The sequence below is a fragment of the Anomaloglossus baeobatrachus genome, chromosome 2 (assembly GCF_048569485.1).
Source record: "Anomaloglossus baeobatrachus isolate aAnoBae1 chromosome 2, aAnoBae1.hap1, whole genome shotgun sequence".
Classification (NCBI taxonomy): Eukaryota; Metazoa; Chordata; class Amphibia; order Anura; family Aromobatidae; genus Anomaloglossus; species Anomaloglossus baeobatrachus.
The window spans coordinates 186,688,577-186,710,433 of NC_134354.1; the positions used below are offsets into that span (position 1 = coordinate 186,688,577).

Sequence of the window (21,857 nt, forward strand, 5' to 3'; positions counted from 1 at the left end):
TGTGAGTGTTTATGCATACCGCGTCAGACTGGCTACCGGAGGAATCTCCAGTAATACCAGGCCTGGCCGCGATTACCTGCACTGAACCCCGGAGCTGTCACCTGAGCTCCAGAGATCAGCACGATCTGTTTGCAGCTGTCATGAACTGAACAGCAATCGCCGGGGAATCATCACTCGGCGCTCGCTGTTCAGGCTGCACTCTGGAGCTCAGGTGACAGCTTCGGAGTTCAGTGCAGGTAACCGCGGCCAGGTCTGGTATTACTGGAGATTCCTCCGCTAGCCAGTCTGACGCGGTATGCAAGTGTCAAGGATTCTTGTGACATGCGTATGCCATCTGTATGACATGCGCATGCCACCCGGATTCTGACTTTATTCTCGCTCCCATAGGATTGCATGGGGGTGAGAGAGCTGAGATTCGCATCAATCAGCCCGTGTAGAATCGTAAAAATGCGGGGAAAAGGATACAGCATCATAGTAAATCATTAGACAGATTGTAATCCGTTTTTCATTGTGATGGGATTTGGGAAAAAAAACGCCAGTGGAGAAGAGCCCTTAATAAGAGAGATGCCTGTGAACATGTCTAGCATGAAGCTCCTTCCTCCTTCCTTTTATTTGTAGGAAGATGAGCTGAAATAAAAAGAGGCCACTCACACTGCTGCCCACCCTGTCTTTCTGATTTAATACTGGAGAAACCAGGAGTGGTGAGGTAAGAAGAGGCTGCTCACACTGCTGTTCACATTGTCTTTCTGATATAATACTTCAGATACCAGCGGTGGTCCGGTAAGAACAGGTTGCTCATACTGCTGTCCAAACTGTCCATCTGATTTAATACTGAAGATTCCAGAAGTGGTTCAGTAAGAAGAGGCTGCTCAAACTGCTGTCCACCCTATTTTTCTAATCTAATACTGGACATACTAGGAGTGCTAAGATAACAATAGGCTGTTCTCACTTCTATCCACTGTGATTCTGATAATAAACCTATATTGAACTTAAGAACTAAAGGACTGTTTTTGTTTTTGTATTCCTGCATTCTCACAGCCAGTGTCAGACTGGCCTGGCAGGATAACATACGATTCTCTGGCAGGCCCAGAGTTCTCAGTAGGCCCCTGAGCAGGACGAAGAGGAGGCCCACTGGTAACCACGTTTGCTTAAACTGAATTTGTGTCCACAGCATCTGCAGAGCTCCTGTGTATAATGTCACCAGTGACAATATTGGTATTATTAGTTTTGTTTTTTATTCATAATCAGTGTTGTAGTATTATTCGGTTACTATGTGGTGGTAATATGTGATCTGATCATGGTGTGGAGGTATTTGTCCCTTGTATGGGGTATTCTTTAGTCACTGTGTGGCAGTAATATTTGGCTGGTCACGGTGTGGTGGTATTTGTCCTTTGTATGTGGTATTATTGTATTATTTGGTCACTACATAGTGGTACTATCTAGTCTAGTCATTGTGTAGTGGTATTTATCCCTTGTATTTGCTATTACTTCATCACTGTGGTGATATGTTAGCTGGTAATAGTGCTGCAGTATTTGTACCTTGTATGTGGTATTTTTCGATCACTATGTGGTAGTAATATGTGGTTTGGTCATGGTGAGGACGGTATTTGTCCCCTGTATTTTGTATTATTGGTGTATCCCCTATGCCCACACATAGCCCCTATATACAGCAGGAGCCTCCACATACCCTCCTATATACAGCATCAGCCCCCACAAAGCCCCTATATATAGCAAAAACCCCCACTCATCCCCCTAAATACATCATCAGCCCACCACACATACTTTAAATATATCATGAACCCTCACATAGCATCCTTTATACAGCATCCTATATACAGCATGAGCTCCCACACATGCCCCTATAAGCAACATGAGCTTCCACTTCCTTATACAATATGAAGCCCCTCATAGCCTCTTATATATTGTATGAGCCCCCACATAGCCTCCTATATATATTATGAGCTCCCACATACCGCTAATACACAGCATGACCCCCACACATGCTCCTATATACAGAATGAGCCGCCACACATGATGTCTACATAGCCTCCTATGTACAATATGATTGCCCATATAGCTCCTATATACAGAATGAGTCCCCACATTGCGTCTTATAGACAGCATGGGCATGCAGTCCTAATGAAGAGTTTGCTGGAGTATGATACACTAAATTCATTAATGAATTTTTTAATATTTCCTCAGTGGCGTGCGCCTTATGGTGCCTCACTAGAAATGTTAATAATTTGATGGGCAGAGGAAGCCCCACCCTATCTCACCCCGATTCCTCCCAAGCTCAGTGAAAACACCAAAAGTCGCAGTTTCTTTTGCATAACTCAGTGTTGCGCAAAAGCTTGAAACTTTTCAAAATAGCGTAAACATTTTGGTGAATCGGACCCTCAGATTACAACAAGGTCATTATTATCTCTAATTTCAGATTTACTCTCAGTATGCTAGCAAATGGTCCATGCTCATCATGGTAATGCTTCCCCCTGGACTCCGAAAAAAAAAGGATGGAGGTCCATAGAATGTGCATTAGCCTACAGAGCATGGACCATTTTCAGGCTTATTGCAGGAGAACAAGCAAGAGTTCAAAGATAAAAATTCCATTATTAGAATCTGTGTGTATTCACATATAATAAAACTGAGACAGATTTGTTAATCACACAAATGAAACTGAGGGCACGAGGGATTTACAGAAGACATGCAAGACATTAAGTGCTTGGTTGGAGAAGTAAAGCGTGAAACCTCTTTCAAATCTTTTTAAAATCTCGTAGAGTAAATTAAATCATTTAAAACTTTGTCATCGTATAAGATTAAAAACATATGAATAATCTGTAAAATAGATTTTCTGTACACCTCTGCACGTGTCAATCCAAGGAAGGTTTGAACTTTCTCTAGGTCATGGCAAATGCCAATTCTTGTTTCCTCGCTCTCAGCAAAGATAAAAATATAAAAGCATTAAAAATCCTATTTATAGACTTTGGCCCTGATTCAGCAAAGGTTTTACTTTAGAAAGTTGATGCTAAAAGGATTGAAAACTTGCTAAATTTTTGCACAACGTTTGTGATTTTTAATATCACTAACTTGAGCACAATTTGTGGCACAATGTACATAGTCTCACACTACTTGTCTGATGCCCTGGATTCATGCCAACTAATCTAGACCATCTTGAAAATCAGTTATCTTGATGAATATGGGCCATAGATCTTCTTCAGACATTCGTTTTTGGTCATTATTTAGCATCATCAGCATTTGTAAGCTAAAACCACAGAACATGATTTTCCAACAAGTAAAGCAAGGGTGGGAAACCTCCGGCAGACTTTTTCTGTGCCCCCTGGCCACATTCCCTGCTACCGAAGTGCTCGGGCGGCAGCCACAGTCTTGTCGGCCTTTTAAATCCCAATGTGTGATGCGAGGACGCGTTCACTACTGAATGTTGTGTGCGCATAACATTAGGTCCTCATGTTGGCCTGTTCCAGCAGGTTCAGGTCTTACTTTGTAGGCGGGGTAAGCGTGAGATGCACTCCTGTCCCACAGAAGAAGAGGAGCAGCAGCTTTACTGGCCTTCCTGCTGTAAATGCCTCCTGGTGTTGTGTGACTCCTCCCCCCAGTGCTGTGAGCCCACTAACCAGTGCTGTTCCACCCCCAGTGCTATATTACCCCCTAGTACTGTGAACAGCCCCCATTGATGTGTACACCCCTCAGTGCTATGTGTCACCCTGTCAGTGCTGTGTGCCACCCCCCTGTGCTGTGTGCCACCTCCCAGTGCTGTCTGTGTCCTGTGGTGATGTCTATGCTCCCCCAGTGCTGTTCATGACCCCTAGTCCTGTTCGTGACACCTAAGTGCTGTCCATGCCACATATTGCTTTCTGTGTCACCACCAGTGCTTGCCATGTCCCCCAGTCCTGTTCGTGCCTCCCTCTTGCTGTGCCTGCTGCCCATTTCTGTCTGTTCCACCCAGTGCTGTCCATGCCATCACTAATGCTGTCCATGCTCCCCAAGTGCTGTCTATGCTCCCCAAGTGCTGTCCGTGGCCACCAGTGTTGTTCGTGGCCCTCAGTACTGAATGTGGTCCTACAGTCCTGTCCATGTCCCCAGTCTTGCTCGTGCCCCCTAGTGCTGTCCATGCCACCCAGTGCTGTCCATGCCATTGCCAATGCTGTCCTTGTCCCCAGTACTGTCTGTGCTACCCAGTTCTATCCATGCCTGCCAATCCTGTCCATGCTTCACCAGTGCTGTCTGTGCTCCCAGTGATGTCTGTGCCCCCAGCCCCTCCTGTGATGTATATGCCCCCAGCATCTCTTGTAATGAATATGCACCAGCCCCTCCTGTGATGTATAAGGCCCCAGTATCTCCTGTGATTTATATGCTCCCAGCCTCTACAGTGATGTATATGTGCCGCCCCCGTGCCAGCAGCCAGTGCTGCTTGTATCCAGATCTACGGTATGGGTCGAGGGGTTCTCCGGACCTGGGGGTCGCGCGGACACTTCGAATAAAAGGGGGACGTATATGTACGGGAATTTGCAATAAACTGTCTGTGACGCCACCCACGGTGTCTCTGCCTCTTATCTCCTTGGATCACATGCCGCAATTCTCGCCCGCCCCCCTGGTTTTTCGGGAGCAGTCTCTAGACACGGCTTGCTAGTTTCGATTACGGCCTCAGTGTCTTCCTTCCAGCCGTGTTCCCAGGGGGTGGGGCTTCAACTTCGCGCCCTTTTTCGGGGAAGAAAATGCTGGGTTGTTGTTTTTTGCGCCATAAAATGGCGGTAAATTGGCGATTTTTCAAAATTTGGCAGCGGAGCACCGCTGACTGTCCAGGACAAGGCGCACTTCCACCGGGTAAGTGGATGGGTAAGAATCCTGTTCGTGACGCCATGTTTCGGGGTGTGTCGCCCCGTGCCAGCAGCCAGTGCTGCTCAGATCCGGATCTACGGTATGGCTCGAGTTTTTCTCCGGACCCAGGGGTCACGCAGACACTTCGAATAAAAGGGGGACGTATATGTACGGTGATTTGCAATGCCTCTCTCCTCTGCACTTCGTGATTATCTGAGATAGACTTCCCGGTGTGAGCCGTGCCCATCAGACGATGACCCGTGATCTACCGGGCCCTGGCGGACGCCCTATCCCTCTCTGTGGGTGGTTGTCTACTTTTCGGGACTTAGGTTGGGACAGGACCTAAAATCCTGCCCTCAATTGGTTAATTAGCTAGGCCGTTGGCGCCGGTCCTGGCTTCAGGGTCCAAGTACCCCCTTTGTGCACGGTTTCCGGGTCGGTTCTCCGGTGTCGGTACCGGCGGTCTACAACCCTGCCCCGGTTCACCTCGGATCTGCGGCAGCCGTCTTCCCGTCTCCTGCTAACACTGATTACTGTCTGCCACCTAACCAAGGTGTCAGGGCTCCGACCCTGGCACCGGTCAGCTTCTCCTCCAACCTCAACTCCACTCTCCACGCCACTCCAAACTTAACTAACTGTTTTCACGCCCTGGGTTCTCCAGACTTCTAGGTGGGCGTTCTCCATCCACCTGGTTCCGCCCACTGGTGTGTCTGTCCTTCCCTGAGGGGGGTGACTAGGGTTTCAGGTCGGCTGTTTAACCCTGTGTGGGAGAGGTGTTGTGCGGGGGCCTATACTGTGTGACTACCTGGTTTTGCCAGGGCGTCACATATAGATACCCCAGACCTTCCTGTGAAGTATATGTGACGCCCTGGACTAACCAGGTAGTCACAGATAGGCCCCGCATAACACCTGTCCCCCTAAAAACGTAACAGCAGCCAACTACATTAAAACCTAGTCACCTCCCTCAGGGCTTAAAAACAGTAATTCAGTTCAAGTTTGAGTCACTTCAAGTTCAGTAGTGAGAGGAGGAGAGTGCAGCAGGCCTGTGGTGACAGGTCTGCAGCAGAAACTGATAGGTGTGAGGGTCGTAGCCCACACACCTTGGCTAGGGGGCAGGCGGTGGCCTGGCCTGCAGGAGCCGGGAAGACGGCCAGGTGGAACCGTAAGGGACCGAGACAGGGTAGTGGCCCGCCGGTACCGAACCGGGGAACCGACTGGAAACCGGTGCACCAAGGGGGGTACTCAGACCCAGAACGAGGCCCAGAATCCACTGGACCACGTCGAATTTACTGCTTGAGGTCTAGACCTTAAGTCCTTTCCCATCCCAAGTCCCGAAAGAAGGCAACAGCCCACCGAGGGAGATAGAAAGCCACCGCACAGGCAAAGAGATCCCACGGGCCAGCGCCTGCGGGCAAACAGACTCCACCGACACATACACAGCCGGGGAGCGGACTCTCGTTGCTGAGGCACAGGCAGTCTACACGAACATAACAAGGTGCAGGAGAAAGGCCTAGACCACCAACCTGGGTGGGGGACAAGACACAGCCGGCTGTGGGCACCGACCACCATCAACTTTGTTTACAGAGACTTGCATGTGTCAATAATCATGAGTACAACAGTGCCATCTGGCCGCGTGCCGCCCTGCACCACCCAATTACCACTCTCCCCAAACGAGTTCCGGGGGCCACCATCCCTGCCCACGGGGGGGTTAACATTTTGCTGCACGACCATCTCCTCTGAGTGCCCCCGTAACTGCAGCGGTGGTGTCTACACCTTCCCCACGTCTCGTGGGTGGCGTCAAAAACTCAAAACACGGCTCCAGCCGTACACCTACCTAACCACCCCCCATAGAGATCGCCAGCAACCCCTTGCAGAGCGACGTGACCCCCGGGTCCAGAGGTGCTCGAGCCACCCACCAAACGAGACCATACCCGAGCGGCTCGGCTGCAGCCGAGCGCAGGGCGGTACACATCGACTCTTCTGGCGTCATGAACAGTATCGAATCCTTTCACTTACCTAGTGAAGTGCGCCTTGAAGTTGAAGTCAGCGGTGATCTGTTGCAAAGTTTGGAGAATCTGCCATCTTGCCGCCATCTTTTGGGGTGAAGATTCCCGCCAGAGTCTTCGTCCTCGCAGAAAGGGCGCGAAAGCGGAATCCGCGGCCTTGCAGAGAAAGTGAGCGGTCGTAAAGTGAAGTTGTCCGGCTGGAAAAGGGAAGGACGCGAAAAGACCAAGGGGGAGCGGGTGAATCGACGGGTGCTGATGACCGCGGGAAAAGAGAAGGATGTCGGCGTTCAGGGAGGCGAGCGGAGCGGTGCCCATCACCAGAGTGGCGGGACCCAGAAGCGGAAGAGGCAGAGTGGCTTTTGATTCAAAGGACCGCCACCCGAACGAGCTCCCTGCGGGAACCGCTCCTTGGTTGGAGCAGGAGCTGAGCCCATTCTGCGTCCGGGTAAGGGCACAGACCCTGCAGCAGGTGCTCGACTAGAAGGCAGAGGTCTGGAGGATGGTGGCTGTGGTGTGGGCCCATGAACAGAGAGTCTCAGCCGCAGTGCCGCACCACGACAAATCCACGCAGCCCCCCATGTCGTCCCTCATCAGTTGAGAGCTGGAGCCCGCCAGTACCGTGACAAGTGAGCCCGGAGTAGCGCAACTCATGGAAAAAGAGGTACCATTTACTCTGCCCCCGCCGCCATTCCCGATGGAGGTCCATAGTCCAGGGAGCTATTGCACCTGGAAGAAGAGCCCAACAACCCGTCCAACGATGGCGCAGTGCGGCCCCCTGCAATGGTGAGAACCGCTGCAAGTTAACCCCCGAAGTTTTAAAGTTTTATAGTTAAATGTTTTAAAGTTTAAAGGACCCGCTCCTGCAGTAGCCCTGCTGCCTTTGCTGAACGTCCCCATGTTCCCGGGAGACGCCATCCAGCACACGGGTGGAAGGAGGAGGACCTTGCCCGACTTGTTGAACGTCGCCGCAGTCAGAGTCGCAGAGGGCAACATCAGGGGTCAGAGCCCCTGGTGGAGGATGGCAAGGAGTTAAAGAATTGAGGACAGTTTCTGCTACAGAGCCGAGTTGCCGTACCCGCACTGCAGGCAGTGGAACACGGGGTCTGTATGGACAGTGTCACCCGTGAGTGAAGGTGGCATTGGGGACCCGTGCTGCCCTGTGGTGGACTGTGGGAAAGTGGCTGGAGAGGGCTGCGTCGGCAGCAAAGTAACCCTGTTTGTAAATAAGTCCCGGACCACCCTTTCAGGTCCCACAGCCTCCGGAGAGGCAGGCTGGAGGAAGGGCCTGCAGGAAAATGATGGCCGAGGCTCTGTCACCAATGCAACCGGTGACAGTCCTCTGGGTCAGGGGTCCCCTGGACATGGGGCCTCTGAGTGACTGCCGGGTATGGAACTTTGTACCCGGCCGGTTTGGGCAATACTCGGACCCGTTCCTGTTTCCTGGACTGGGGAAAAGGGGTGCGCACCATTGCTTAGCGGTGGCACCGAGGTCTAGGTTTGTTTGGGTGGGTGACTGAAAGGACCCGGTCCTGTCCCATTCTAGTTGAATAAAAATGTTTTTTTCCCGTTAGCAATGGTTTAAGCAAAATGCCTCCCGCAAGGGAAGAAACATCACATATACTTGAAAAATGTAAATAATGTTATTATAATTGTAAGGGTTTTCTCTTTTTATCTTTTTCAGTTAAAATAAATGGTGGTGGTCGGACAGCCCACGGACTGTCTGTGATTAACCAAGGTGGAGTGTGACGCCCTGGACTAGCCAGGTAGTCACAGAAAGGCCCCGCATAACACCTGTCCCCCTAAAAAGGTAACAGCAGCCAACTACATTAAAAACCTAGTCACCCCCTCAGGGCTTAATGGTCACACTAGGGGGGGCGGAGCCAGGCGGTTTGCACACCCACCGAGGAGTCCAGAGGGCCTGAAGCAGGGAAAACAGTAGTTCAGTCAAGTTTAAGTCCCTTCAAGTTCAGTAGTGAGAGGAGAGTGCAGCAGGCCTGTGGTGACAGGTCTGCAGCAGAAACTGACAGGTGTGAGAGTTGTAGCTCGCACACCTTGGCTAGGAGGCAGGTGGTGGCCTGGCCTGCAGGAGCTGGGAAGACGGCCAGGTGGAACCGTAAGGGACCGGGACAGGGTAGTGGCCCGCCGGTACCGAATCGGGAAACCGGAGCACCAGGTGGGGTACTGAGACCCAGAACGAGGCCCAGAAGCCACTGGACCACGTCGAATTTACTGATTGAGGTCTGGACCTTAGGTCCCGAAAGAAGACAACAGCCCACCGAGGGAGATAGAAAGGCACCGCACAGGCAAGAGATCCCACGGGCCAGCGCCTGCGGGCAAACAGACTCCACCGACACATACACAGCCGGAGAGCGGACTCCCGTTGCTGAGGAACAGGCAGTCTACACGAACATAGCAAGGTGCAGGAGAAAGGTCAAGACCACCAACCTGGGTGGGGGACAAGACGCAGCCGACTGCGGGCACCGACCACCATCAGCTTTGTTTACCAGCCGCGCGCCGTCCTGCACCGCCCAATTACCACTCTCCCCAAACGGGTCCCGGGGCCACTATCCCTGCACACGGAGGGGTTAACATCTTGCTGCACGACCATCTCCCCAGGGTGCCCCCGTAACAGCAGCGGTGGTGTCTACCCCTTCACCACATCCCGTGGGTGGCGTCATGAACTCAAAATACGGCTCCGGCCGTACACCTACCTAACCACCCCCATTGAGATTGTCAGCAACCCCTTGCAGAGCGACGTGACCCCCGGGTCCGGAGGTGCTCGAGCCACCCACCAAACGAGCCCGGACCCGAGCAACTCGGCTGCAGCCGAGCGTGGGGCAGTACATATATGCCCCCAGCCCCTCCTGTGATGTGTATATGCTCCCAGCCCCTTCTGTGATGTATGTGCCCCCAGTGTCTGCTATGTGATGTATATGATTTACCAATCTTATTATTACAAAGAGTTGACTGCACTCCAGACAGAAAAACCTGGAAAATCAGTTGTGAGAAGTAACATAATCAATATAACCTAACATCACAGTCACACCAATGAGAAGCAGCTCCAGCAACCACAGTAGGGGTGAGTTGATTGTTTGACCATATATAGCAGGTTAATTTTCATGTTGATAATGTTGTGCACCCCCGAAGGTTGGTAGAAATTTCCAAATGGCTCCCAGCAGAAAAAAGGTTCCCCACCCTGATGTAAAGCCTAGTGATATGGCAAAATATAAATGTTCTTATCTTGATATCTGAAGAGTAGCTTAATCTTACCTGTAAAACAATTGGGTATATATTAATTGAGAGTGTATACAGCAACCTCATTCTGTCCTTGTCTGTTAGGTGGGTCATATATACACTACCAGCATCAATCACTTCACTATAGCGCCGAATTATTCGATCCAGGAGACGTTGCGAGGGGCAGCGAAGGAATTGAACTGGTAGACCCTAGAAAATACACATCAGCAGCAAATTAATATAGCTATAATAGTAGAAAAAAAAAACAAATGAGAAATAATTAGGAAAAATCCGACAACTAGACCATTAACATAGTTTTAGTCATTATATTATGCACATTTAGCATATGCACTGCTACAATCTCTCAATATATAGAATATGCAATCCATGTAGCCTGGATATACAGTATGTACCTTTAGGTGATACAATTGCATATTTCACCCATAGGTTCACATTGTAAATATCATATGCTGCACAGACTATTTTTGTACTGCAGTATGTGAAAGAGCAGCAGGTTGAGCTTTTCCATACAGCAGCACAGAACACAAAAAGGTGCTAAGATGTAACATCCTTTAAAAATGGTGCCATTTAAGCAATAGTATATATTAGGAAAGTGCTGTTAATCCAATTCCTTAGCATTCCATAAAGAGAATCTGTCAGTAGGATCAATGTTCCTAAGCCTCTATATGGGCATGGGTCATAGAAAGTAGAATAAAATATCTTGATGTCTGCAATCATATGCCTTATTCCATAGAAATCCACATTTTTCTTAAAATGTAAATGAGCTAATAAACTCTATGGGTCAAACAGGGCCAAACACAGATCTCCCAAGAGTCTGTCTCCAGAGCTTATTATAAATTAAAGGGGGTATTATCAGTGTGAGGCATGTAATGACTGACATACAGCTCCCATGATCTACTTGTATCACATTGGTAATGCTTCCTTTCATTTAAAATAAACTCTGGAGGCAGACTTGTGAGTTTACAACCAATAGTTGTCTTGTGGACAGATTCTCCCATTTCAGCTATGGATCTTTGCAGCTCCTCCAGGGTGACCATGGGCCTCTTGGCTGCTTCTCTAATTTGTGATCTCCTTGCTTGGTATGTAGGTTTGGGTGAAAAGTAATGTCTTGATAGGTTTGCAGTTATGCTATACTCCTTCCATATTTTGGATTATGGACTGAATAGTGTCCATGAGATGTTCAGAGCTTAGGCAATTTTTTTTTATAACCTAACCCTGCTTTACTCTAGTCCACAACTTTATTCCTGACCCGTCTGGTGTGTTCCTTAGTTTTCATGATGCTGTTTGATTACTTATGTTCTCAAATGAACTTCTGAGGCCTTCACAGAACACATATAGTTATACTGAAAATAAATTACACACAGGTGGTCTCACTTTACAAATTAAGTGACTTCTCTTATTTAGCGTATGAAGCTAAAGTGCCTGAATACAAATGCACGTTACAATTTTCAGATTTAAATGTTTAAAATATTTAGAAAACCATTTTTCACTTCCATCATACTTCACAAATACTTGCTACTTAATGTTGGTATATCACATAAAATCCCAATAAAATCCATTTGAGTTTGTGAGTGTAATGTTAAAACCTGTGGATAAGTTTATGGGGTATGAATACTTTTTCAAGGCACTGGAAATAAGTATAATAATCAGTTATTACTATTAGAATGAGTGCTTTCATTTGGTAGGTTTTACTTTTAAATATTGTAAGTGACTTTTTATATGAGCTTAGGATTTCTCATCTTTTAAACAGTGAACATGTAAGCAGCAGCTACGCAGCGCTCTGTAAAATAAAAGTGCATTTTGGAATCGCTCCTCTCTGACTGATAGCAACACATTTTTTTGCTGTTAGGAGTGAATATTTTCCATCCCAAAGAAACATTAGCAAACTGACTTAGCAATGTGTGAAAATTCACAGTATTTCACCTTTTTCAATAAAATCTCCTATTTTTAAATCTTCATGGAATTTATCTGTGTCATGAGCACAGCAAAGTGATTAGGTCATCATTATTGTGTAGACATTAAGATACTCATTTAATCAAATGGAAAGGCCACATTTCCATGGATTTCATCTGAGAAATGAATGTTTGCCTGGTGTGCGTAATTAGAAAACTAGATCCACTTAGCTCTGCTGTATAGAGGAGGACATTTTCTATTATTGGTACAAGCTATAGATATAGTTAATCTGCAGGTAAATTGCAGTTACATTTTATTCTCAATTGTAAAGTATTGTTGAATATTTTGGCGCTATCTAAATACAGTCTTCTTCTTATAGTAATAATAATAATAATAATAATAATAATAAAAAAACCAGGTCTGCAAGCGTAAAATTGTTTGAAAAGTGAGATATGATTTTTATATTCTCAGCAAAAATATTGAAAAAATTCCATCACGTAATTTTTTAACAAACTGTGTTTCTATAGGCTCAACAAGTCACAACTCTTTTTAAAGGTCTTATTAAATAATTTAGCCAGGGACTTGGACCTTCCTAAACATTCTGCAGAACCTTTAGGCTCTAGACTAAAAGAATCTGCTAGCTTCCTGGTACCTGTTTTTCATTGTACAAAAGCAGAGATAGAGAATTTCTTCCAAACTTTTCTTAAGACTGTGACGACATGGACTCTCATGGGTTAAAGTTTCTTAAAATTCAGCCAACAGAGAGAAATTGTAGAATGGGGCTTTGTAAACCGCGCCAAAGATCACTGATGAAATCTTGGATTAATGTAAACTTTTTATTTTGCACAGGTCTACGCGTTTCAGGAGACTCTGCTCCCTTCCTCAGGATCAAACAGGCATAAGTTACATCAGATCTGATGTAAAAAGTTTACATTAATTCTCTCTGTTAAAAGCCACCTGGGGTACTGCTGCCTTTGATCCGGATTTATGCTGTTACAGGAGTTGTGCCTTTCACAACCATCTTTGGTGAGTAGGATCATCTCCTTTATCACCCCCTGTGTGTCAGGGTAAGACCCTATTGCGCTTTTTTTGTCTGCAGGTTCTTTTTATCTACATTAAAATTCAGCCAGACAGGATTATAGATTGTTTATAGACGGGGGATAAGTCCCTCATTGTTTTTACAAGACTCTTGTTGACTCATGTAATTGTGTTGGCCACTGAAAGCCAGACGTATTGTTTCTCCAGACTCTTCCAGTAATCATTGTATTGTAGTTGTGTATTGCTAATGTGATTACCTTAGTAGCCATTATCTAGTCTATGCATTCCAGACTACATGTATACCCTCAGTCTTTCTGTAGACATCATTTGGATGAACATTGTCTATGCAGCTTGAGATTCATCCAATGGGAGAGGCGATCTTGTCCAACCAATCGATGAGGACGCGGTGTATCCAAGTGGAAGGCTGGGGCTATAAAAGGGATTTCTTTAAGCCACCAGGTTGATGAAGGTTGATGGATGCTGATGGATCCAGTCTAAGCTCTTAGGAGCTGACTAGAGGATCAGGATACCTTATGGCTTCAATCTAGGGGCTCCAGTTCCGGTTGGAGACCATATCCACAGTCTAGGGATTTCGACCCCGGCTGCCAGGATTGTATCATCATACCAAGGACTACTTAAGGAAGAAACCCAGGTTGGGACAATTTGGTCACCTGGCTACAGACTTTGCAGACCTCACACAGCTTCCTAAATCTGGCGCTATTTCTTCCTCGGTGGGTGCCCGCTGAAAGCGGGGTGCTGCTGGATTGGAGTAAGCGGCCCTGGAACCTCTGAGGCAAGGACATTCTAAATCCCTGGTGAGCCAGCGGAAGGGTGAGACTCTGTTGCCTGTTACATGTGTGTTTTGCTGGTTATGTGTTATGTGCCGTTAATTGTTTGGGGATCCAATAAAGTCTAATTATTGTGATTCCCTCACCCTGTGTTGTCTGAGTAGTGTTACGCCCACGGTTAAGGAGGCCGGCGTTCAGTTGGGATGAGCCCTGAGCCACGCTGTCTTTCTAAAGGTGGCAGGTTTTAGTGGACGAGAGCACCAACTGAGCCCCGTGTCTCCACAAAGACGATGTTTATTGTATTGTAGTGATGTTCCTAGGCTGATGGAAAAAATTAACAATGAGTTCAATATAATTGAGTGGAGACTATGGATTTGTTCAAAAAAAGTCTAAAAGTTGTGCTACTGCATAATGGCAGCAAGTATGCTTCAGTATCTGTAAGGCATACCATGCATTTGAAGAAAAGCTATGAGGATTTAGACGTTATTCTCACGATATTAACAATGAGGATCAAGGATGGTCAATATGTGGAGATCTGAAAGTTGTCTTTTGCTCCTTGGGCAGCAAGAGGATATATGAAGTCCCCATGTTTTTGTGTAAATTGGAAAGCCATGATAGGACTCATCACTGGATCAAAAACAGTTGGCCAACAAGAATACCTTTGCAACCTTGACTCAAGAACATCGTTGAGTTTAGTTGATCCCACTAAAATTATCCTGCCACCACTCCACATTAGGGTTGGACTGATGAAGCAGTTTGTGAACGCTCTACAGAAAGAAGGTGAGACTTTTAAGTACCTGTGTACCAAGTTTCAGGGACTGTCCGAAGCAAAACTGTAATACGTTATTTTTGTGGATCCGTATATTCGGAAATTAATGAAGGAAAATGTGTTTGAAACAAAAATGAAACTGTTGAGGAAAGGGCTTGGGCTTCTTGGTCGTGAAGAATTAATTAGGTAACAACAAAGATCCAAAATTTAAGTCCATTGTAGAGAGCATGCTGAAACGTTTCAAAGCCTTGGGTTGTCTTGTACGGAATTTCAATTTCAATTTTGTGTAAAATCCACATGTGATGATTATACATAGAAGTGTTTTATTTTTTTGCTTTTTTTTTTAAATCAGGGCATATTAAAACTGAACAATCAGTCATTGGATTTGTAAAAATGTTCATAAACCCAAATTTTGCATACCAATGTAATTATTATTATTCTCCCTGCAGCTGCCCGCTTCCAGTTATCAGGGCAGAGCAGGCTGTCAATTAAAGTGCCAGGATGTGATTACAGTATGCTCATTGTACAGTGAGTGGTGACTGTAGCAGCCTCCTGTTCTGCGATTTATTTTTTCGTATTTCTGGTGTAAGTTAAAATTTTGCATATCAGTGCACCTTGTATCAAATGGTATAATTTTTATGCAGTTTTATTGGGCCTCACATTCAATGTATATGACAGAACATAAAATGCTGCAGTATGGTATGTTAAAAGAATGTTAAGGAGAATTCAAATGCAACTTCCAATTTCTCCTGGTACTACATTCTAGTAATAAGTGGGGGATATAGTATTCAGAACTTTACTGAATCATTATGGGAGGCATCTGTAATCTTATTGACTTGCTAGAGAGCTATTGGGCTTCTGTGCTCACTTAGTGACAAATAGCTACGACTTGTACTAAGCACTATGAGATTCCTGCAGCAGGAAGGATACTGAGGAGCCTGCCAATCAAGCTAGGTGGGTGGACATTAAAAAAAAATAAAATCAATTTTTTTTTGTACCCTAATATTTTTTAACCCCTTCACGACATTTAACGTGCATGTACTGTATATCATATGTTATGTCTCTGATTTGATGCGGGCTTGCACACTGAACCCTCACCTTTTGATAGCACATTACAGCTGATTTAATCAGATATCGTGTGCCTTCTTACAGCCATGAGTGGAGTGGAATGCTGCCCAAAGAGTTAACTGGGTAACATGCGCCAGAAGGGAATGTATCATTCCATGAAACCATGTTATGAAGAGAATGGCACTCACCAGATTCTTGCTGTATAAAATCGTTTTTATTCCAATGTGGAGGTTACACGTGCAGGGCGGGTGGGTGGGGGGGGGATCACTATACACGTCGACGACGGCCGTTTCGCACTAGAAAGTGCTTCAGCTAGTCTGACATTGGAATAAAAACGATTTTATACAGCAAGAATCTGGTGAGTGCCATTCTCTTCATAACAGGATTTTTGCATTATCTTTTCTCATGTGCACCCCAGAGCTGTTCTGATTCTAATAGCCCTATGGACTTTAGATTGACATACAGTGCGGAGTAGTGCCCCGGTCTTTTTTCTTTATACATTCCATGAAACCAAATGTACATCAGTAACGTCATCATGAAGCACCGATGTATTGTCATAACAGCCGGGAATCTGCTGATTATTCATCGTGATTTTCCTGTGAAGAATCATAGGCGATGATTTCTGCTGTACATAGAATTGCTAATGCACTGCTATGTATAGCACCGGTGATCAGACAATTGCAGCTTCAAGTCCCACAGGGGATTAAATACAGTTAAAAATTAAGAGAAAAGGTTTTAAACATATGAACCCCCCACAAAAGTTGTAACCACCCGCTTTTTGCCAAATTAAAAATAAAACAATAAAAAAACCACATATTTGGTATTGCTGCAATAAAATGCAATAAGAGAAGTTCAAAACGTTGCATCTACCCCAAAATGGTTTCACTAAAAATGTCAGCTCAGGGCTTGAAAAATAAGCCATCAGACAGCCTCAAAGGCCAAAAAATGAAATCTTATGGCTTTCGGAAAGTGGCGACACAAGAAATAATTTAATTTTTTTTTAGAAATTTTGGTATCTGAGTATAGACTGTAAAGTTAACATGGTAAAGAAAAAACTATTTGAAATTTCTATACATTTGGATTTTTTTCCCTTTTTCCAGTACACTATGTGGTAGAATGATTGGTGTCTCTCAAAAGTACAACTCACTCACCCCCAAAAACAAGCCCTCATACAACTTTGTGAATGGAAAAATAAAAAAAAAATGGCTCTTGAAAGAAAGGGAAGAAAAAATGAAAGCACAAAAATGAAAAATTGCCATGTCATGAAGAGGTTAAAAACCTTCCAGAAAATTAGTAGACTTGCAAGTTTCTCATTGACGGCTATTTTAACTCATACTTCATGTCTTTTTATGAAGATTCAGCAGGCTCTTTATCATCAGAGGCTAAATTACAATGACAGCTCACACCTCTATATGTAGCTGATAACACAAGATCCACCATCAACAATAGACAATTGAACAGCTGACCCTGCTTCCCCTCAATTCACAATGACCTTTCCACAGGCTCATTGGACACTTCAACACAAAAGATAGGGTTGGGATCTAAGGGTACCTTCACACTTAGCGATGCAGCAGCGATCCGACCAGCGATCTGACCTGGACAGGATCGCTGCTGCATCGCTACATGGTCGCTGGTGAGCTGTCAAACAGGCAGATCTCACCAGCGACCAGTGAACAGCCCCCAGCCAGCAGCGACGTGCAAGCGACGCTGCGCTTGCACGGAGCCGCTGTCTGGAAGCTGCGGAGACTGGTAACTAAGGTAAACATCGGGTATGGTTACCCGATGTTTACATTAGTTACCAGCGCACACCGCTTAGCTGTGTGTGCAGGGAGCTGCGCACACTGCTTAGCGCTGGCTCCTTGCTCTCCTAGCTGCTGTACACATCGGCTCCTGCTCCCTGCTCGCTTCATTTGTCGCTCTCTCGCTGTCACACACAGCGATCTGTGTGTCACAGCGGGAGAGCGCCTTTGAAGAAAACGAACCAGGGCTGTGTGTAACGAGCAGCGATCTCGCAGCAGGGGCCAGATCGCTGCTCAGTGTCACACACAGCGAGATCGCTAATGAGGTCACTGCTGCGTCACAAAAAGCGTGACTCAGCAGCGATCTCGGCAGTGAGCTCGCTGTGTGTGAAGCACCCCTAAACATTGTGGGTATGTACAAGTGTCTTTTCCTGAAACAAAAGGGTTTTAAGGGCATGTGCGCGCGTTGCGTTTTTTCATGCGTTTCCGCAGCCTTTTGAACTGCAGGATTTCAATGCCAAAAAGCTTGTGTTTTGATTTCTTAGCAAAGTCTATGGGAAGTTAACAAAATTCATCCGTACGATGCTTTTTAAATGCAGCGTTTTGAGTGACAACATTTTGTCAAAATCTCTGCGTTTATAAAAGCAGCATGTCAATTCTTTTTTGCGTTTTGGCAGCGTTTAGCTAACATTAAAGTCAAATGACAGTTGTGAAAACGCATCCAAAATCAAAATCCAAGCGTTTTACATGCATTTTTGATGCTAAACGCATGCTTTATTGCCAAAATTAAAGCATGCGTTTTTTTGGCATTATAGTGAGATCAAAAGGTTTCCTTTTGCCCTCACATCCAGCCCGACTAAAAAAAAAAGAGTCAAACAATAAGTTAAATTTATTTTTAACATAAATATTAAGGCCCCTTTCACATTGCGTTTTTCTCTACGTCCACAGGTCCCGTCGGGGCATCCGTCCAGACCGCCCCTCCCCCACTCTGCAAAGCGCGCTCCAGACAGATGCGCCTAACAGGGCCATTCACTGTTATGGAGCGCACTGCGTTAGCGTGTGCTCTGTTTTGTGCCATTTTGTGCACATATACGTTTCTGCAGACGGACACCCGAACGTAGGTGGACTACGTTCGGGTGTACGTCTGCAGAAACGTATATGTGCCAAAAATGGCACAAAACAGAGCACACGCTAACGCAGTGTGCTCCATAGCGGTGAATGGCCCTGTCGGGCGCATGCGTCCGGAACACGCTTTGCAGAGTGGAGGAGGGGCGGTCCGGACGGATGCCCCGACGGGACCTGTGGACGTAGACAAAAACGCAATGTGAAAGGGGCCTAAATCTCAATAATCTTTTTATGAAAATTATCATTATAGTGTATGATTTAAAGCAGGATTTTTTTTTTCAATTTTTTACTAGTGTTTGAATGTTCAAACTTCATTTAGTAGAGTCTTTGTATTGAAAACGCATCCCATTTTAAGCATTGAAAATACATGTAAAACGCGGTCAAAACGCGGCAAAAACGCAAGAAAAACGCATGCGTATTTCCTACGTTTATGTGGTCAAAACCAAATTTGACAATGACAAATTCTGCCAGAGGATGCATTCATTTCTGCAAGGTACAAAACGCAACGTGCGCACATAGCCTCAGAGTCTAAAAAAAGCCCTAGTGGCCAGTGTGGAAATTGCAAGATTTCTATTTTAATAAAAATTGTGATATTGAAATAAAAAAACATTTAAAAAAAATACATTTAATATGAAAACCTGATTTAATCAAAAGCCCATTTTTCAGATAAAACCTTCCCATTAAGGCTGCTTTCACACCTCCGGTTTTTGCTATGCGGCACAATCTGGCACCTTGCAGGAAAAATGCAACCGTTTTTTTTGCTGCCGGTTGCATTTTTCCTGCATAGACTTTAATTAGTGCTGCATTGTGCCGCATGACCTTGCGGTCGGTCCGGTTTTTGCCGCATGCGGCAGATTTAGCCGTAACGGCGGCCGGATGGAACGTTGCCTGGCACGTTTTTTTGTGCGGCAAAAAAACCCGCATTGCGCCGCATGCGGCCGATGCGCCGCTTTTCTCAATGCATCCCTATGGATGCCGGATGTGGCGGGATGCGGCAAAAACCGCATCCGGCCGCCGCATGCGGTTTTTGCCACTGCGCATGCTCAGTAGCATGCCGCAAGCGGCAAAAACCGGACGGGCCACATGTAAAAAACTTATGCAAAGGATGCGGTGTTTTCACCGCATCCGTTGCATAGGTTTCACAGCTTGATTGAGCCGCACGGCTCAAACCGGATGTGTGAAAGCAGCCTTAGTGAAAATCTTTAGTCATTATTTTGCAGTTGCTACAGTATTTCAAATTAATCTAACAACAAGAAGTTACCATCTAAATGCCACTTTACACACAGCGAGATCGCTAGCGATGTCGCTGCTGATTGCACCCGCCCCCATCGTTTGTGCGTCACGGGCAAATCGCTGCCCGAGGTGCACAATATCGTTCGTCCCCGTCACACATACGTACCTGCCTAGCGACGTCGCTGTTGCCGGCGAACCGCCTCCTTTCTAAGGGGGCGGTTCGTTCGGTGTCACAACGGCGTCACTAAGCGGCCACCCAATAGAAGCGGAGGGGAGGAGATGAGCGGCTCGAACATCCCACCCACCTACTTCCTTCCTCATTGCGGGCGGCCGCAGGTAAGGTGATGTTCCTTGTTCCTGCGATGTCACACATAGTGATGTGTGCTGCCGCAGGAACGACGAACAACCTGCGTCCTGCAACAGCAACGATAATCGGGAAAGGAACGACGCATCAACGATCAACGATTAGGTAAGTAATTTTGATCGTTAACGGTCGTTCCTGCGTTTCACATGCAACGATGTCGGTAATGAGGATGTTCGTCACGAATTCCGTGACCCTCGTTAGCGATGTCGTTGCGTGTAAAGCGGCCTTTAGACTATGTGCACATGCTGCAGATTTGGTGCAGAAAAGGTCTGCACCAGTTCTGCACATTGTGGCAAAAATTCGAGTCAAAATCGGATCCGGTTTTGATGCCTTTAGGTGCGTTTTTTGATTCGTTTTTTGGGCCATGAAGAAAGTCAATTAATTGAAGTCAATGGGTGTAAAAACGCTGCAAAACCTGACCAATAATTGACATGCTGCAGATTTTCTCTGCATCAAACTCTCAACCAAAACTGCACAGAAAAAAAACACACTATGTGCACAACAAATCTAAAATCCCATAGACTTTGCTAGTGATGCACCACAGGGCTTTGGGGTACTCAGTCTTGGGCCTTGTACTCACTGGGACGTATCACTGGGTGGCCGTTGCCCGGTTCTGTGACCCTGGGGGTCGCTTAAAAGAGGGTTTTGTACAAAGGGAATAAAAATAAAGTGTTTTCGTGACGCCACTTGCGGTATGCGGCTATATAAGGAAAGACGCCGCTGCAAAGTCTCTCACTGCTGGGGCTGGTGGTATTAGGACTCATGCGCACTTTCTGTATTTACATGCATTTACGCTGCGTATTTCACTGCAGCGTAAATGCATGCATCCTGCGTCCCCAGCACAATCTATAAAGATTGTGCATGAGACATGCGCACGTTGCTTTTATGAATGCAGTGATTTGGGTGCTAAAATTTTGACCCAAATCCGTGCGTTCATAAAAGCAGCATGTCAATTATTTGTGCGTTCTGGATGCAGCTCCCACTCTGTCTATGGTGGGGGCAGCAGCCATAGCATGTGAAATCGGCTTTTCTTAACAAAAATACTGCATTCATTATGCAGTGTTTCTGCAGTGATTGGAAGCACACATGTGCTGTCAAATCGCTGCAGAATATTCAGCAGTTACGTACGCATGAGCCCTTAGGCTATGTCCGCACGTTGCTTTTTACCTGCTTTTTTGCTGCTTTTTCAACTGCAGTGTTTAATGCCAAAATGGTTGTGTTCTGCTTTTCAAGCAAAGTCTATGGGAATTTGGGTTTCTTGTCCGCACTATGCAGTTCAAACTGCAGCCTTTTTGTTGCAGAACGTTGGTCAAAAACTCAGCTTTGCAGTGCAAAACCCAAATGGCAAAAACAATTGACATGTGAATTGTTTTTGCCATTTGGGTTTTGCACTGCAAAGCTGAGTTTTTGACCAAAGTTCTGCAACAAAAAGGCTGCAGTTTGAACTGCATAGTGCGGACAAGAAACCCAAATTCCCATAGACTTTGCTTGAAAAGCAGAACACAACCATTTTGGCATTAAACACTGCAGTTGAAAAAGCAGCAAAAAAGCAGGTAAAAAGCAGGTAAAAAGCAACGTGCGGACATAGCCTTAGGCGGGCTTTGCACGCTGCGACATCGGTAACAATGTGTTACCGATGCTGCAGCGATAGTCCCGCCCCCGTCGCACGTGCGATATCTAGTGAAAGCTGCCGTAGCGATTATTATCGCTACGGCAGCTTTACACGCACATACCTGCCGTGCAACG

The 21,857-nt window shown here is 46.1% G+C and overlaps 1 protein-coding gene across 1 annotated transcript in view; it reads right to left on the reverse strand.

Annotated features, from left to right (window-relative positions):
• Nucleotides 1-21,857, reverse strand: part of DIPK2B (divergent protein kinase domain 2B) — a 129,981-nt gene that overhangs the window by 14,449 nt on the left and 93,675 nt on the right. Inside the window, exon 3 of the mRNA XM_075335544.1 lies at nucleotides 10,110-10,283. Coding sequence (XP_075191659.1) covers nucleotides 10,110-10,283 — 174 coding nt within the window. The remainder of the gene's footprint in view (nucleotides 1-10,109; nucleotides 10,284-21,857) is intronic.